Source organism: Rhineura floridana, chromosome 11 (assembly GCF_030035675.1).
Source record: "Rhineura floridana isolate rRhiFlo1 chromosome 11, rRhiFlo1.hap2, whole genome shotgun sequence".
Taxonomy (NCBI): Eukaryota; Metazoa; Chordata; class Lepidosauria; order Squamata; family Rhineuridae; genus Rhineura; species Rhineura floridana.
This window is the reverse complement of record NC_084490.1, coordinates 56,155,614-56,174,489: the sequence shown is the minus strand read 5'-3', so window position 1 is coordinate 56,174,489 and position 18,876 is coordinate 56,155,614. Positions and strand designations below refer to the sequence as shown.

The 18,876-nt window shown below is 44.8% G+C and overlaps 1 protein-coding gene across 5 annotated transcripts in view; it reads right to left on the bottom strand.

Annotated features, from left to right (window-relative positions):
• ADAM11 (ADAM metallopeptidase domain 11) overlaps positions 1-18,876 on the bottom strand; it is a 137,013-nt gene that overhangs the window by 46,751 nt on the left and 71,386 nt on the right. For all 5 annotated transcript variants that reach the window (XM_061591304.1, XM_061591302.1, XM_061591303.1 and 2 more), the window contains exons 17-20: positions 14,548-14,614; positions 10,506-10,591; positions 9,876-9,942; positions 5,265-5,331 (exon numbers count right to left, since the gene is read on the bottom strand). In XM_061591304.1, coding sequence (XP_061447288.1) covers positions 5,265-5,331; positions 9,876-9,942; positions 10,506-10,591; positions 14,548-14,614 — 287 coding nt within the window. The remainder of the gene's footprint in view (positions 1-5,264; positions 5,332-9,875; positions 9,943-10,505; positions 10,592-14,547; positions 14,615-18,876) is intronic.

Genomic DNA, 18,876 nt, shown 5'->3' with positions numbered 1-18,876 from the left:
GCGAGTGCCTTTCTTCCAGAGTCTCCATCACTTGTGGTGGCATATTCCTATCAGGATAAGATGGACTATGAAAACCTGCATCCTGTAATTCGTTTGCTAGGTTTTGGGAAGTAGGATTTTCACTTAAATAATATGTCCCAGATTTGTAATCCAATGACCAGTCCAAAGGGGGCTCAGGGGACACTAAAGGCTCATGTGAAATCTCATGTGAAGTTATGAAAAGCAAGCGCTAAAATGAAGCTGTTGTGCTTTGAAGTAGCCAGAGATACCACCAAGAATGTTCTTTTGTTTTCCAGCTAGAAAAGGACAACACTGCATATTGATGATCTCTGGAAGTGATAGAGAATTCCCTGGAACACCCTTACAGAGCAATCCAAATGATGGGAATCTGCCATTTTGTGTGATCTGCCAGTACAAAACCTGCCGCATCTAAACTCTGTCGATGGAAAGCATCTGAGCCCAGTGGAGACCACAAACACATGCCGATGGTGTCCATAGCAATGCTGCCACTGCCAGACAGTCCCAATAAACTGCCCATCATGTTCTACTCCACGCATACCTGGCTGATCATTGACACACGTACCCAACAAGCACACTGAGGCGTGACACCATAAACAAAAAAACGGAGACACGCCAGCATTCCAAGTCCACAGCAGTTGCAGCTCCTACGTGCAATCCTGGACCCACACAGCACCCATGCCAAGGAACCCCAGCAACACACACAGGGCAATGCAAAAGAAAGCTTTATTGCAAGCAGAGAAGCAGTTATGCGACCCACACAGCCACAGCAGCACTCAGCAGAGTCAGACAGCTCAGACACCCCTCTCACACGCCAACAGCACCCCCGTTCCTTATTTATTTATTACATTTATATCCTACCCTTCCTCCCCGTAGGAGCCCAGGGTGGCAAACAAAAACACTAAAAACACTCTAAAACGTCATAAAAACAGACTTTAAAATGTATTAAAACAAAACATCTTTGAAAACCTGTTAAAACATTTTTAAAAACATACTTTTTTAAAAAAAAGCTTTAAAAACATCTTAAAAAGCAATTCCAGCACAGATGCAGATTGGGATAACATCTCTGCTTAAAAGGCTTGTTGAAAGAAGAAAGCCTTCAGTAGGTGCCAAAAAGATAACAAAGATGGCGCCTGTCTAATCTTTAAGGGGAGGGAATTCCACAGGGTAGGTGCTACTACACTAAAGGTTCGCTTTCTATGTTGTGTGGAACGGACCTCCTGATAAGATGGCATCTGCAGGAAGCCCTCACCTGCAGAATGTAGTGATTGACTGGATATATAAGGGGTAAGACGATCTTTTAGGTATCCTGGTCCTAAGCTGTATAGGGCTTTCTGTACCAAAACCAGAACCTTGAACTTAGCCCATTAGCTAATGGGCAGCCAGTGCAATTATTTCAGCAATGGGATGACATGTTGGTGAAACCCTGCCCCAGTGAGCAGTTGCACTGCCGCATTTTACACCAGCTGCAGCTTCCAGACCAACCTCAAGGGCAGCCCCACACTCTAGTGCATTGCAGTAATTCAGCCTGGAGGTTACCAGTGCATGGACAACTGTGGTCAGGCTATCCCGGTCCAGAAATGGCAGCAGCTGGCTTACCAGCTGAAGCTAGTAAAAGGCACTAGTAGCCACTGAGGTCACCTGGGCCTCTAGTGGCAAAAATGGATGCAGCAGCATCCCCAGACTATGAACCTGCTCTGTCAGAGGGAGTGCAACCCCATCCAAAGCAGGCAACTGAGCAATTATCTCCTGATGACAGTGCCCAAAGGCTTCATGTAGATATCAAACAGCATTGAGGACAAGATGGTACTCTGCAGCACCCCACAGCACAACTGCCAGGGGCCCAATGCTATTTTCTGAAAACGACTCTGGAGATAGGATCAGAACCACGGTGAAAGGGCCTCCAATACCCATCTCACCAATTTGGCCCAGAAGGATACCATGGTCAATGGCATCAAAAGCCACTGAGAGATCAAGTAAGAATAACAGGGTCCTTCTCCCAATAAAGGTCATCCCTCAGGCCAATTCGGTCCCATAACCAGGCTTGAACCCAGTTTGGAATGGGTCAAGATAATCTGTTCCATCCAAGAGTAATTACTGTGCCACAACCCTCTCAATCACCTTCCCTAAAAGGTGGGTATTTGTGACTGGGCGGTAGTTGTCACAAACCGATGGGTCCAGGGTAGCCTTTTTCAGGAGTGGTCGGATCACCCCCTCTTTCAGTGCCAACACCCAGTAACCACAGTGGACAGCAGGCACTTCCTCTTCATTGGCAGCAGTGGTAGTAGGCCCCATTGTTGCCACAGCTCTCCTGGGTAGCAGTGAACCCAGTCACCTGGATTAGCTCATGGAGATGGGGTGACTTTGCCAATGATGCCAGCTTGTGGTGAAAGTTCTCTACACCTCACAGGAGATGAACAGCACTTCCCAGGAAAGCCATGAGTCCTCACTGACTGCATCATGCACGCTTGCATAGAAGTTGCCACCTTTCCAACACCTTCCTGAACAGTGAAGGTTGGTCAGCCCCACATCCTGCTCCCTGCCGCTGCTCAGGGGGGAACCCTCAGCTTCAGATTGTGTATCCCTCCCTCTCTAGTGGGAGCACTACCCCTACTCTTGTCCCCTCCTCCCCTCTCAGAGTACCTCCCCCATACCCTACAGCTACGATTCCTCCATAATCACTAATGGCTATTCAGGTGTCATCTCCAGTGAGGGCATCATGAGTAAATCTGGCAGGTTGGGGTCACCTGGAGCGGTGTCTGCATGGAGTGCGGCAGTGGCTCATCCTCCTAGGGCACGCCTAGGCTACCCAGCATGGTATCCAGAGGTAAAGGCAGGTGCCACCTACCAACTGCAGGCAACTCAGGAGAAATCTATGTGGGGAACAAAGGGCGAGGATTGCTGGCACCCTTCTAGATGGGCACTGAGGCTCAAAGTATCCTCACCAGCCTTTGACATGGCAGCCAGGACAGGTTCAATCTCTCCAACACTGGAGGCATTCAGGAGGCAGCTTGACAGCCTCCTGTCAGGTATAGGGCCCTTCCAACTCTACTTTTCTGTGATTCTATGAATCTGTAGCCTGGAGCTCAATGAATGCCACCAGGATTTCCCACAGAGACCAGCCCATCATGCCAATGACCCCCTTGAGAAGTGCCACAGCTTAGCCCAGCCCCTGTCCATTGCCTCCAGCCTGCAGATTTCAGATCCCACCTACCATGGAATCTGACCACAGCTGATAATGGGTGCACAAGAACAAAACTCCCCATTTCCAGTCAGAAGAGATGCTCCTGTCAGATGGCCCTGACTCCTCCCTCATGGTATTAATGGGCCACCATGCAAGGCTGGCAGGTCCAAGGGTGGGGGAGAGAGGCCCTCCTCAGGGAGCCAATGGCTAGCAGCTCTGGTGAGGCAGCTGCTGGACAGCTCCCATGGCAACATGCCATGTCAGGGAACTGTCTGGCATGCTGGGGTTTGATGGCAGGGTTCTGCAGTGTCTGCAGAGCTATCTGCAATACCAGGGCACTTAATGGAGGCACAGCAGGTAGCAGGGGCACAGTGTGTATGTATCCTAACCCCTTCCAGACCAGCAGTTCTGGGGTTTGGATTGCACAGTTATGTTGCTCATATGTGGTTGATATTATACTCCTGTGTGAATGGTCGTGCCAAGTCATCTAGTCAAATTAGTTCCCAGGATTCCTGAGTAGAAGTTCAGGAAAGTGAGGGGGAAAGATCTTAATTTATGAAGGTGACCCTTGGAGGACCCAAAGTTTTACTGGAAAGTGTAGTTTGGTGAGATGTAGAGAATTCTGTTAGTGATCCATGGACTCCCCAGTCCCCCCCAAACTATAGTTCCCAAAGGCCATAGCTGTGAAACCAGTTTAAGTCCTGAAATATATCCTGAAATTATCACAGGGTATATGACAGATCCTGCAATTGTATCTCAGGAATGACTGAAAGTGCATTCCAAGCCAGAAGAAAAGGTTGGCAACAGAAAGAGCAGTTGTTTATTCCAGCAGTAACTCCAGCAGTAAAGGTATTTCTGTTCTGTACTCTCTGTACTGCTAACTCATTGTGGTATAAATGATCCTGTTCACCTATAATTGTCTGCACCTATAAAAATGAAGTACATTTATGGTTGAAAAGACTGCTGAAGTGAATTCCTTCTCTATAGTGAAACAGGTGCCAACAAATCCAAAGTGTGGCTTAAAAGAAAGAAAACGATTATACTAGTCAGTTAAAATCACCCTGTTCTAGGTGCAAAAACAGGCTTGCATGGAATATAAAAGAACTGAAACCAATATTTCTATATGTGCTGCTGCCACCACAGAGCTTTAATTATTTATGGGAAATAATAACTGATGCCCGTAACATGGACCATGCAGATTTTTTCATTGTATCCCACCCGCCCTCAGCATTGGAGTCTGAAATAGCACCACTGCTCACAAGTATGAGGATATTCTGTACATGCTCAGAGGTGCCCTTTTCTCTTGCAGCAATAGAAAATACTTCCAGCAGATTAGAAACATCAGTATTTTAATTTATCTAGACCATTATAATTATCTGAATAAATAAGTTTCAAAAATGGACAAAGTAGCACCCCTACTGGGAACAATATACTTAAAACATTCAAAATTTGGATCCAGAAATTAGGATTTCCACATTCAGATTTGAAATCTGAGAAATGTTTCCCACTTTAAAAAAAAATCTATTCTAATATACACATAGGAATAGCTAAAAAAATGCCAACATTTAAAATACAAAACATAACTGCACATCCCCTATTTTTAATATTTTATAATGCTAGTGTACTTCCTCTTGGGAATACTTGGCAGTTAAAGAACAGATCAGAAGATAACCCACAAGTAGAGTTAAAAATGTAAAGCCCAGAAAAAGACAAATAATTGGGTGTTAGAACAAATTAAACCAGAACTATCACTAGAAGCTAAAATGATGAAACTGAGGTTATCATACCTTGGACACATCATGAGAAGACATGATTCACTAGAAAAGACAATAATGCTGGGAAAAAGAGAAGGGAGTAGAAAAAGAGGAAGGCCAAACAAGAGATGGATTGATTCCATAAAGGAAGCCACAGACCTGAACTTACAAGATCTGAACAGGGTGGCTCATGACAGATGCTCTTGGAGGTCACTGATGCATAGGGTCTCCATAAGTCATAATTGACTTAAAGGCACATAACAACAACAACCTGAAGAAGAGAACCCCTAGAGAGCAGTCAAGTTTACCTGGTTCTGTGCAACCCTGGGCAGTGTGAGGCACAGGTGTCTGGTAGATCAGGTGAGGAAGTGGCTCCTGCAGCAAGCAACCAAAAGAAAGAAAAGAGAAAATTTGCAATGACCCAGGCATACATCCTTTTAAAAGTGGGGTACAGTATCTCTTGCTCCCAATTGGCTCCACATACCCAAACAATTACTTCTGTTAGATAACTCCTTAAACATGCTTTTGAAATGCCTGTTTGTTCTTACTGATGGAATAGGAACCAGAAACACAAACTACATATCCCTTAACTCAAGGATGCATAACACAAATCACCCCGAGGACCACTTTTATAAAGGCTTTTCAGATGTTCGGTAACAGCAGAATGAACCCATATTTGGGATGGGGAGCATGATCATGGTGGAAGGTGACCTAAATATGTTCCTTTGAAGGACTGAAGAGACCCTCCTTGTGTATAAGTGTACATAAAGACCTCTCCTCTCTGTTAGACCCCTTAAACAGAAATTCCCAGTCACACAGAAGCAGAAACAGAAATGTGAATGGGTTATCTTCAGACCTTGAAAAGAATGTGTGTAAGTTGAAGGGGGCAGAGCTTCCCACTGTGTCTCACTCTCCCTGCCATGTTAAGTCTACCCTAATTTTTATGGCTGAAAAGCCTTACATTTTACTAAGAAGGAATGAAAGGCTGGATGTTGGACAAGATGGATCACTGGCCTGATCCAGTATGCTCTTCATATATTCACTACCACCATTGAGATTAACATTTATCCCCCCTCCCCTAGCATCTGAGCTAAGAAACAGCAACCAACTCAGAACACATCTGGGACTGAGCTTCTAGGTCAGAGAAGGTGCAAATTTCAGGCAGGCTGGAGCCCAAGCTCCTCTCTGCTCACAAAGCTAAGTGGTCTTGAAATATTCAGCCAGGAGAGAAAGGGGGAGGCAGGGAGGGAAAAGGCCTGCAATGGAAGAGCAATCTGTATCCCTCCCACTCCATCTGTTTGAGGAGAAGAGATCTTGAGGGAGGTCTAAAGAAAGGAAGCCATATGGAACAAGAGATCAGTAGGTAACTAGTGGCTATTAAGCTGACAAGGATGATGCTTAAGTTAGTTACTAGTTCCCAGTTCCATACTGGCATGAAAGTTTGAAATGCAGCTCTTAAAAATTTGTGTGTCCCTGAACCCCAAAGTAAACTTTAGAATACCCAATGATCATCTATCTCCATGGCAGGGGAAATGTCCCCTGCATGCACTTTACTTTTCTCCCATCCAAATTGTTATGTTTGTGCAAGACTCATGAATGCAGGATGACCTCAGATGACAATAACAAAGAGACTAAGGGGATGTACCCCTCAATAAGGTTTGGGCCGTCACAAATCATACACCCACACTTCCAGGACAGTATCCTCTACGAGAGGGCATTCAGTCATGTCTGGCTCTACTTCAGCTTCATTTGTGAAAATCAGACTTTGTAATGAGCTATGTCTGGGCTCAAGTTTTTTAAGATTGCCCCTCCTGATCATTTACCCCCAATGATCTTAGAGAAGTGAAGATTAACCTTTGAGTTATTTTTTTGTGTTGATTTGTTTCTTAAAACTGGACTCACTGCCAGGGTCTGCAACTGATTTTACCAGGGCGTACAGCCTTCTGGTGTGTGAACCAGTAATAAACGATAAAGTGCTTTCTGAGCATAAGCAGTCTGTTCCTCATGACCAAACAACTACAAAAGCTCTGTGCTGCTGGCTAAAAGTGTGCCTGGATTTTAGTCTATCTGCACAGGACCTCTGTGGTTATTCAGTAGTGAAGAATAACCTGCTTATGCTCAGAGGCACTCTATTATTGATTCATACTTTGAAAACAGAAATGGACTGCCTTCAAATTGATCCCGACTTATGGCTACCCTATGAATAGGGATTTCATGGTAAGCGGTATTCAGAGGGGGTTTACCATTGCCTCCCTCTGAGGCTAGTCCTCCCCAGCTGGCTAGGGCCTGCTCAGCTTGCCACAGCTGCACAAGCCAGCCCCTCCCTTGTCTGCAACTGCCAGCTGGGGGGCAACTGGGCTCCTTGGGACTATGCAGCTTGCCCACGGCTGCACAGGTGGCAGGGCATGTAACGCCTGAGCCACTCCCTGTGGGGGTGATCTTTAGCTGGCCCTTGACACCCAGGAGACATGAGGGGGATTTGAACTCACAGACTCTGGACTCCCAGCCAGGCTCTCCTCCCCACTGTGCTATACCAGCTGCGATTCATACTTTACCAAAGCTGAATTCCCTGGTGGTGAAAATCAATTACAGTGAGTCTCAGTTCAAATTTATATTTTACTACTTTCACTGTGCTTTTTCCTCTATCTTTGCTAATAAACAGCCTATATTCTATTGGATCTTCTCCCCTGCCAAGTTTCCCGCCTGCCCAAACAATTCTTCAAAAAGGACACACTGAGGTGGAGGGATATATATGCAACTGATATACACATGTTGAAGTGGATAAGGGGGGAGGGTGAGAGTGTGGAGGATGAGGACTCTCCAAGGAAGGGATGAAATTACGCAATTGGAATCTCCTTCCATTTGCTGCCATGGCAACAAGAGTAAAAGGAGGCACCTTGGGAAACTCCTTAACATTTCTGGTGCAAAGAGATGTTTGGGACAAGGCAGAGTGCAGAATGAAATCATGTTGAGATTATGCCTGGGCACCAACCACTCAAGACATGCCATCCAGATGTACTGGTTTGATAGCTATAGAAGTGCTTGATTTCTTTGGGGACAGGCTTCAGATGTATACTGATTTTGTACACAAATACTGGAGATCTTTGTTATGCAGACAACTGCTTCTCTCTGCCAAATGTTGGAGGGTTTGCAATCATCTGTTTGGCAGAGACACCTATTATATACAGTTGCCTCTTGAGGTAGAGAGAAATGCTCATTTTGAAATATACAGCCTAATTCATATGCATGTAATTGATGTGTGTGTACTGCCTTCAAGTCATTTCCAACTTATGGCGACCCTATGAATAGGGTTTTCATGAGGCTGAGAGGCAGTGACAGGCCCAGTGAGCTTCATGGCTATGTGAGGATTTGAACCCTGGTCTCCCAGGTCGTAGTCCAACACCTTAACCACTATACCACACTGGCTGTAACATGTAATTGATAAACTGAACTATACACATGTACAGGCAGGCCCTGCTTATATGGCAGATTCCGTTCCGGACCCCCGCCGTAAAGCGGAAATCGCCATAAAGCGGAACCCCATTCACTATAATGGGCCACGTCACGTGAAAATGACACGAAAACGGCGCAAAACGGTGCAAAAGAGCAAAAAATACCTTTAAAATTGAAAATGAAAGCCGCCGCATCAGCGGTATGCCTTAAAGCGGAACGCCGTAAAGCGGGGCCCTACTGTACATGGAGAACCTCAGAGGAATCAAAACCATTGTTTTGCAACGCTTCAAGGAAACTGGCCATATGAAGATTCTATCTTTGTGGGTTTTTAAACTGGCATCCTTCTCTCAGCTTTGCCATGTCAACAAAAGGATAAATAAAACACATTTATTATAGTTGTATGCCACCTTTCCTGCAATGTTTCATGAGGCAACAGAATACAGACTCATCTACAAAGTGGTTTAGTGTGTGTTTGGTGCCACTCACATCTCCTTTAAATTTGCATGGTTCACATGATGTTTCTGGCAAACAGAAGCTATCACAGTTTCCCCCCTATAAATCCGTACTAATCCAATCCCAACAATACGAAAAGGGAAGGAAAAAATGTCTTCACTCCGTATTTCTAGCACTTGCAGATGCTTTGCTTCAATGCTTTTAAGTGGGTCAATCATTCCCCTCACCATGTCCACTCCCTCCTCCTCCCTTTGTTCATTTTATTTCCTGTAGGCTGATAAGCAACTTCTGGCTGCTCTCCTCCTTCTGCTGGCCTTTTTCACGTTGCTCCAAAAGGTGCCTTTATTATTTTTGTCCCCTAATCTGTGCATAACACTGCTCAGCTGTATTGTACCAGTGAAAATACAAATAATCGCACTTTCAGGGTTTTTTTTACATGAAACTTACTGATAGAACAAACTGAGCATGCTTGGTTGCCAAGTAACCAGAGGGAGTGGAAATGTTAAATTAGATGGAGTGGTCATTAGGAAACTGTGTGATTGATCCTTCCCCTCAGTGTGGATAGAAAACTGTCTATTTGCAGCTGGCATTGAGCCCTTACTGTGGACAGTGCAAATAGAAAATGGAGGTAAAAACAACATCTTTAGTATGAAGTTATGCTCCTGTGTGGATAAGTCCTACATAGGGTTATCCCATTGTATTCCTAGAAGAACCCCAAGAGGTAAGGTAGATTGAGAGATAATGACTGACTCAAGATCAGCCAGTGAACTTAATGGAGGAGTGGAGACTGAACCCAGGTCTCTGCACTGTAGACCATTACTCTGGCTATTCAGAGCTTTGTCCTAGAACAAGTTCCAAGAGCCTAAAGAGCTTTTTTTGGGGGGGGCAGGATAAACAAAATGCAAGCTAATCCATGCACTGTTTCCTTTGGCCTTCCTTTCACCCCTGGCCATGAAACCCAAGTGAGGCATCTCTGTGGCAGTGATGGAATTACAGCCTTGGCCAGGCCTTACCTCTTGACGCTCAGGTGAATTGTGAGGCTCCAGAAGGTACATGCCCTTTCCATCAGAGAACACACCACTGAGGAAGGGATGCAGAGGAACATTGAGAGGTTAGTTAGTCACACACAGTCACTATACTGCAGAATACTCGCAGCTAGCAACTAGTTAAGCCTGTAACACCAGTCTGCAATACAGGATTTTATGTCCAGATGTACATATGTTACACACCCTTAGGAACTGCTAGGGAAATAGCATTCCCAGGTCCTGAGCTGAGCTCCAACTTGGCAGTAATACCCCAGCAAGGATGGTGATGTACAAACACCTTCCTGGTACAACTCCTCTAGAGTGGCAGCTTAGAGTCCCTTGGTCACATGTGCTTTGGCTTATTGGCAGGTGTACAGTGCCCAAGGTTGGCCAAGTTATTTTGCTACGTGAATCAGACAATCCCGTTATCTTTTCCCAGGAGTAAAAATTACAATATTACATTTAATAGCGAACAGTTTGCTTCCCTTCCCTTTCACAACATCCAAACTCAGCTGCCAGAGGAGGTGGCCTCATTCTGTCTAACAGGACTGGCCCTGCTTGATGGAAACCTGGCTCCCCTTTCATTGGTTCCTTCCCCCTTCAACGTTTGCTACTTACTGGAGGCCGTGGCAGGTGGAGAGAGCCGCAAAAGAGTTCACTTCCTCACGGAGACTGCCGTGATAGTAACAATGCTCGCCGGCTCCCTGGAAAAGACCCGAAAAATGGCATGGAAACCCATTTTGTTTTCCTGTAGCTTTCTCAAGCTCATGTAAATCAGGTTAGTTTGCCTCTTAACATAGAGCCCCTTAAGGCCAGTGATCAACAACTGGATGCCCTTGGGTCAAGTACATATGGCCCCCTGCTTATCAACTCAGAGGCAAGAGGGGCATGGGAAGGGGCACTATTTGCTGTGGCGGCAGGATGTGTTGGCAATCCCTTTTAGGAGTGGGGAGTGAAGTTCTTGTCTACCATTCATCCCCTCCTCAAAGAGGCTCTCCCTTAACGATAAAGAATGTAAGCAATGGTTAGTTTCTAAAAAGGCAGGTGGTAAAGGAAGCTCAAGTTTGCCTAGAAGCTGCATTCTTGTTCCCTAATCCCAGATGCACAAGTGTGCCCTGCAGTAAATTGGTGGCATGTAAAAGACATTATGCAGCACACCCTCAGAAGCATTGTCGTCTTTTATAACTACTTCACAAATTCCAGGCCTCATCTGTGGCATCTGAGACAGGTTCCAGGGCTGAGTTCCACTGTAGTTCTAATGTAGGCTTTGACCAATAGAGCCCAAAAGGAACTGGAAAGCATCTTTTCCCCAAGTGTGAACACATGAAGTTTTCTCATACTGAGTCAGACAATTGGTCCAGCTAGTCGAGTAATGCCTCTAGAACAACTGGCAGTGTTTCTCCGCGGAGTGAGGCAGAAATCTTTCACAGCATCTGACATCTGAGATCCTTTTTTTCTAGGGATGTCATAAATTAAAGTGGGGCCTTCTGCACATGTGCCCTACCACTGAGCAATGGTACCTCCCAAGATTTCATCATGATCTAGCAGACTGACTGAGGGAAGCTTCTTTTACGCTGCCAAGTGGACAGTGGACAGAGAGACATCCTTGGTGGCTGTTTCCTCACTAGGGGAAACTGAATTTAAGCTGGTTGTGATATGACACATTGAAGGTTTGTGAGATTTCAGTTGTTTTTACCTGGTAAGGTTTTATTCTTAACCTCACTGTCAAATATAGGGAGCCCAGAATATCAAAATCCCACCACTCTTTACAAACAGGATATAAGACTGAGCCATAACGACAATAATAAAACTGGCTAATTATGTGTCTGCCTGAGAAAGAGGAACATAGGAACATAACACCCAGTCAGACTACTGCTCCATCTAAGAACAGATAAGAGGTGGGGTTTTTTTTAACTTTACCAGTTCTTGTCTGGAATTATAAATATAACAACACATATCCAGGGGTAAAGCTTGCTTTGTTTTTTTAGACTTACCCATTGAGCTTAATGGGACTTATTTCTGAGTAAACATGGATAGGATTGCACAGTTAAGCTGTTGTTCCAGGTTTAAATAGGTTTCTCTCCATTCCAATTTTTTAACACCTTCCCCAACACTTTGGAATGATACAGCTCTTGCTATAAATAACTGCAGTTTTTTTATGGCACCATCAATATATATGGCACTTCCTCTTCCTCGTTATCTGGCAGCAGGCATTCCATCAGGCTACTGCAGGTAGAGGTTGGAAGCAGGACCATGTCATTGCCCTGACTGAAATATCAGCTCTATCAGGCTTCTACTGGCCCTGTTTGCTTTCCAGCTGGTTGTTATTTATAAGAACTGCTACTACATTTTCCATATTAGTCAGCTGGTGAACTGTTTTAATTTTTGTGTCGTTACAGAGCTTGGAAAAGTTACTTTTTTGAACTACAACTCCCATCACCCCAGCCAGCATGGCCACTGGATTGGGCTGATGGGAGTTGTAGTTCAAAAAAGTAACTTTTCCAAGCTCTGGTCTTTAATGTACTATAATTGTTGTAAACAGCTTTGATTTTTTTTTTTTTAATGAAATTGCAGAACACATTTTTTTTGTAAATAAAATAAATAATTTAACTTTTACGAATTGGTGCCTGAGTTTGCATTCGTCCTCTTCCCTCCCCATTCTGTTTTCCTTTTGTGTCATGCCTTTTTTATTGTGAACCTGAGGGCAGTGACTGTCTTGTTTTTTATTTATCTGGGCGGATAAAATGCTTCAAATAAAAAAACCTCAAGGAACAGCATAGCAAAAATCACTTTGAGATGCCTCATAGGAAGTGAATCATAAATGAAAAATAAAATAAAATAAATAAAGGCAGGTCCCTGTCCTGAGGGGCATATAATGACTAGATGTGATGAAGAAGCAGTCCCTGTGTCTGTCCCATTTACATATAAAGTGGGTGGGTGGGGGTTCCCATTTGCAAGCAAAGAGCATGTGAGTCAAGGGAGCAACCCTCTCTCCTCACTTTGCCTTGCTTGTGCTCCACGGCTTCAAGCAGTTTTTCCCCTAGCATGCTCCAATGAGCTAAGCCGTGAGAAATTTATTAAAACAATGGACTGGGAGGGGGGGGGGAAAGCTTTGTTTCCTTCCCCCCTCCCCCAGTGCTCCTTTTTGTGTAAAGAGCAAGACTTGTCCCACAGCCACTTTATATGCATGAGGTTGCAGAGGCTGCCCCATCCTGTATAGTTTGGCCCTAACTTTCAGTGGGGGGGGGAGAGAACAAAGGAAAGGGAGGTAAGGGAGAGACAAGAGCAAGGAGGAATGGCTGCACAGTTTGTTCGAGGAGAAGACTAAGAGGGTAGTCGTCATCACCGGTCTGGAGGGTGGATTTGAGAGTGGGGAAAGAGAGAGGCTTTGGGGACAGAGTTTCAGGCATAAAGGCTGGCAAGCAGGAATTGGCAGCCTTTTTTAAGAGAGCAAGTGCTCTTCAGGAGGCGTGGGGCAGGCAAGGGTGGGTTGGGAACTGAAACAGAGGGCCAAGTAAGGACCTAGAGAGCTTTAAAGCACAGGACAAGGAGTTTGTATTAAATGCAGAAGGGGAATAGGAAGCTGGTGGTGTCGCATTGTTTGAACAACAAGAGAAAGCTAAAGGTTTGGGCATCTGAGTTCTGGATAACTGAGGTTAGAGGACAATGGGAGAGGGAGAGACAGAGACAGAGAGAGATGTAGATGTCAAAGTGAGATATGGCCAGAGAAGCCTTTAAATGGAATATTGGATAAGACCAGTTGGCTGACAAAGGTATGTTCAGACGTGGGCATACAAGCATTGGGGGCGGCAAGTTATGAACTAGCACAGAGACACGCCATTGTGTACTCTGTGACGAGGCACACCATCTCGTTCCCTGGATATCTCTCTTCCCTTCCCTGAGTCTTTCCATGCACCAGTTCATGTCTGTCCCTGCACAGGCTGGTGTTCAAGGCTGTTGCAGTGTGATAGGCAAGCAAGCAAGCCCCCTCCCACGCCCTCTCATGTCTATTTATAGAAGGCAGTGCGGTTCAGGTTAGCTCAGCTGGGGATGGGGGAAGCCAGAGCTCACTGAAAAGCAAAGGGGCAGCAAAGGGCCCACCGCCAAGGATCTGGCTGCAGTTGCTTGCGAGTGTGTGCAACCAACCACTTAGCAAGCACTTAGCATTATTGATGCTCTACTTGTGAAGCTCTGTTTTGCACCAATTCCTGGCTTGTGAGCAGGGCTATTTTTGTAGTGCTCATTCATTCTTTTTCAGACTCGGTGTCTGCAATTCAGCTCTTTGTGTTTGCCGCTGCAGACACCAAGAGGCTTTCCTCCCCCCCATAATCTCCCCCCCCCCGCCACCACTGCCGCCCATCCTGGCAGCTCCTTTCATGTTTGAGGGAGTATCAAGGGAGAGAGAGAGAGATCCAGCCCAGAGCAACTGCAAACTGTGTGATCATGGGATACATGAGCAGACTGACCAGTCACAACAATTTAAATTTAATTTAAAACAAACAAACACTGGAGCTCAGACTTGCCCATCCTCTGATCCAGAAGCCTAGACCTCTGAGCTTAGATTTTGGGGAGCAGTTTGTGGTTAGTGGTGCTGAAAGAGCACACTCTTTATGCTCAGAGCGGAAGCTGAGCAAAGTCTCTTTAGCCTGTGTACCCTTACCATGCTGTGGCTGGCATTTCCATCCTGTCCAAAATGGCGTTCCACATAATGCGAAGACAGCAGGTGGCTGATGAGAGAAGGGGAAAGGGGAGATGCATGAAGACCACCACTGATATATAGGATCACCCACCCTCCTGTCTCTCCCACTCCTTTCATACAAATCAAAAGGATTGAGGAAACCTGGGCTTTTTAGCATAGGCAGTCCACTAAATCCTATGCCATTCCCCTTGTGCGCTTCTCCCTATCATCACTGTAGCCATTCAAGCTTTTTGCTCAGGATGGCTTCTAGCATCCCTACCTGGCATGTTTGCTGGGTGCATACATGCACAACATCATAAGGAAGCTCAATGGCCCAGACGGGGCCCAGGGGGTCTGACATGAGCCCTCCTGCTCCCCAAACCAGCATGAGTGAACTTCCATTTTCCCTTCTTTGGGTATAAAGATCTCTGACAACTCATGCGAATGTGCCAGCACCTGGCTCCTCTTGTCTTCTCCCAGCCTGGCCTTTGAACATGAAGGCTCTCTCTGAAAGGTCCAGACCAGGAGATTCCTTGGGAGAAAAAGGATTTGGTTTAATTCAGATACTGGGAATTGGGATTATCTCTTTGGCATATCTGGTTTGGACAATTGTTGTTATACATGTTCCAGGGGTTTATTTATTTTATTTTATTTAAGAGATTTCTTACCTGTCCTTCCTCATAAGGTCCCAGGATAAGTTACAACCATATAAATCATATAACATTAAAATCCAATGGTCCCACAAAAATCTTAACTGTCAAAGGCCAGGGTAAAAAGGTATGTCTTTATACCTGGTCCCAACTTTTCAATCAAATTCTCTTCAAGGCAGCTTACAGAAGATTATAACAATACAAATCAAAGCAGACACATGCACACAACCCCAGCAGCCCATAGTTCCTGGCAGACGCCAGGGCATGCTTCCCTTCAGTTGCACAGTGCCAAGGCAAATCCCAGCACTGAGAAGAGGTTCTGGGGCTAAGCTCTGTAATTCACAGGGCATCTGGTCTCTTGGGTGAGAGCAGGCACTGGCAAGGGGCAAAACTCAATTACCTGAAGTGCCGGTTAATCACACAATCTCTGGTTACAGGCCAAGACTCATCGGCCACCTTGTCTTACAGGTAACCTGGTGCTTTGAGCTTAATTTACTTGTCGGATGGAGTGGGGAGGACAGAAATTATTCCAGATGCCCTATTAAATATTCAAGGGCACTCACCTAATCACAGTTTTCGGAAACACTGCCGTCTTATAGAGCAAAGAGAGAGAAACCACCACCTCCCACAAACATATCTATTCATACATACATGGTGACTACTATGAAAAATGCCTTTATGAAAATGTGCAAACATTTTCACAACACTGCACATACAATAATACATCAGGACACACAATCTCAGTACTGTCATATAGCTATTCACATATCTGCTGATCTCCTATAAATCAACACAAACCCATACATACGCACAAAGACACTCATCTAGTGCCATACAGTACATGGGTATGCTCTCAGGCACACAATCTCACCTTCATTTGCTCAGTCACACTCACATTTTGCATACATACATACATGTGTAAACATTGCTTCTATGCTGTCACACAGAGAGTTATTTAAACCCATAATCACATACACAACCTCCTGAGAATACCACCAAAAACACAGTCGCACGTAATATTACAGTCACAGCTGCTAGTTTCCTTGCACAATTTACATACACACAGTGACACAAACATATTTGTGTAAATTCAGTAAACCAGTTAGTTTATGACGTGCAAGGCATAACTTGATCCAGGGTTCCCTAGGGCTTAACCCCCAGCACCTGTTTTCATTGCCAAGATTCAGCTCTGTAATATGTGAAGTGACAAGATTAGAGTGCCTCTGAGCATGCTCTCACCATTAAGCAATCATAGCCTACCTGAATTTATCCGAGATTAAAGGGGCAAAGCAAGCCAGGCAGAAGATACAATTCCCAGGGTGCTAGATTAGAAATTCAACACTATTTTTTCTTACATATCTTCTTTGTGCTTCAGCTAATATCAGGATTCACCAACATGGAAAAAACAGGAGCCCCCCCAAAAAAAGAATGGGATAGTGCTGCTGTAAACATGCAGTGGCTCCCCCTTAGCATGTCATCAGGAACACAAAAACAGCACACAAACCCACATTCATTGTGGCTCCCATCCTGTCACCCTCAGCTGCAGTCATGCACATATATTCACTTATGATCTTGCATGCCCCCTCTGCACTGAAGGCTCTCAGTAAGCACAGCCTCACACATCCACATGTGCCAGCTCCTCTCATGAGACTTCTAGTGCAAAGACAAGCTTGGTGTTCTGTATAATCTGGGTCAAGACACTGTTTATCTCATGTCCAGTTCCAAAACACAAAAGCTTGAAGTGAGACTATGGCTTTCTGTCCTACTACAGGTGTTAATTAACACAGCAAAACTAGGATGATTGTGTTATCACCAGTTACTGATGCTGAGAATAGTCACTGTGCTCATCTTGTATACATTGATGCTTTATGCTGAGGTGTCGCATAATGTATCTTGCATTGCATAGCCATTTGACACCACTGTTTCCTTTTTTGTCTCTCTCTACCCATGCATATATATGCTTGTCAACTCTTTTATACATCTGATTCACTAATAGGCAAAAGAAAACACCTTGCAGTTTAGGAATGCACGTATAGCCAACAGATATTTCTATCAAACTTTAAAAAGCAGGGAAATTGGGCAGCTATAGTGAATGCACCAGGGGAGCAGGAAACCTGACCTCCTCTCTGAGATATTGTACTGCCCTACAAATTTGTAAAAATGCAAACACAATTTGGGTTGGTCTTTCACAGTCCTATCCACTTCCTGTGTAGCTTGGAAGAATTCCGACATTCTGCTAGGAAACAACCAGTTCCCTTCACAGAGCTTTAGTAAGAATGGCTGACTGTTAAACCCCTCTGCCACTGGAGCTCTGTCAGGGGAATAGGAGTCTCCTATTTACTTCTGTACAATCATGCTTAGGATAGGTGAAACTGACCTGAGGGAAGGGCGGGGAAGGGGGAGGAGGGGGGAGGGAGAGAAAGGGGAGGGAAGAAGATTGGGTGGACGGGCACTAGTCCTTTCCAAAAGGAAAACATTGTGAACAATATCATTGCTTTTCAGGGTTTCCCCCACCTTTTATTCTACAGCAGGCACGTGTAGTCTCCCACCCAAATTTAAACCAAAGCTGTCCCTGGCCACATCCACACCAGACCTTTATTTCACTTTAGGCAGTCTTGGCTTCCCCCAAAGAATACAATCCCCAGAAGAGGGGCTGACTGTTCAACCACTCTGGCCACAGGAGCTCTGTCAGGGGAATAGGGAGTCTCCTAACAACTCTCAGCACCCTTCACAAACTACACTTTCCAGGATTCTTTGGGGAAAGCCATTACTATCTAAAGTGAAATAAATGTCAGGTGTGGGTGTGGCCCCCTAATTAGCCAAGCAGCTGTCAGTCTGGCTTTTAGAACACTGGCAGTTGGTTCTTACTGAGCATACCTGTGCTTACCATTGACTCCAATGCTAAATTTCTTTAATTAAAAATCAGCTAGGCATTTTTTAACTTTTAAACTGCAGAAGATGAAGGTCAGAGTATGGGGCAAGGTCAGGTACTTTGTGAACATGGCTGATTTTTAATTAATTTGAACAAATTATGAGAACTCTGACAGAAAAAAGTCCCCAAGGGGTCTGTTTCCCTGCTCTCTTTTTATGCTTTGAACTCTCGCTTCTCTCTGACTGTTATGTGTATCACCATGAAAACTTACAGGGTTGTTAAGCAAGCATTTCTGAGTTCAGGATTAAAGTTTGGTGAGGTTTTGTTTTGTAATGAGCTTATGGGAAGCATCAGAATGGCATGTGGGGTATTTTCAATTTAATGTTTGCTATCTATCCAATAAACTCGCTATCTCTAATTTAACATTGCAAAATGTAAAAAATCCATGCTGGCTATAGCATACAGCCACTCTCATGGCTGTATAATAAAGTGGGCTCTCATATACTAAAGCTTATGCCGTAATAAATTTGCTGGTCTTTAAGGAGCCACAAGACTTTCTGTTGTTTTCAAAAAGAAGTGATATCCAGACAGATGCCTGCCTGGGAATCACATCCTCTGCCCCAAGTCCCACCCTATCTATGAAAACTTAATCTAAATGCACCATTTAAACTCCTAGGTTTATTCCCATGATACCTTCAAATGCATCTACTGCTCTTCTGTAACTTCCACTAATATATTCAAAGAGATTAGTTTCCAAGCAGAGGTGTAAGGTGGGCTCAGGATTTGCCT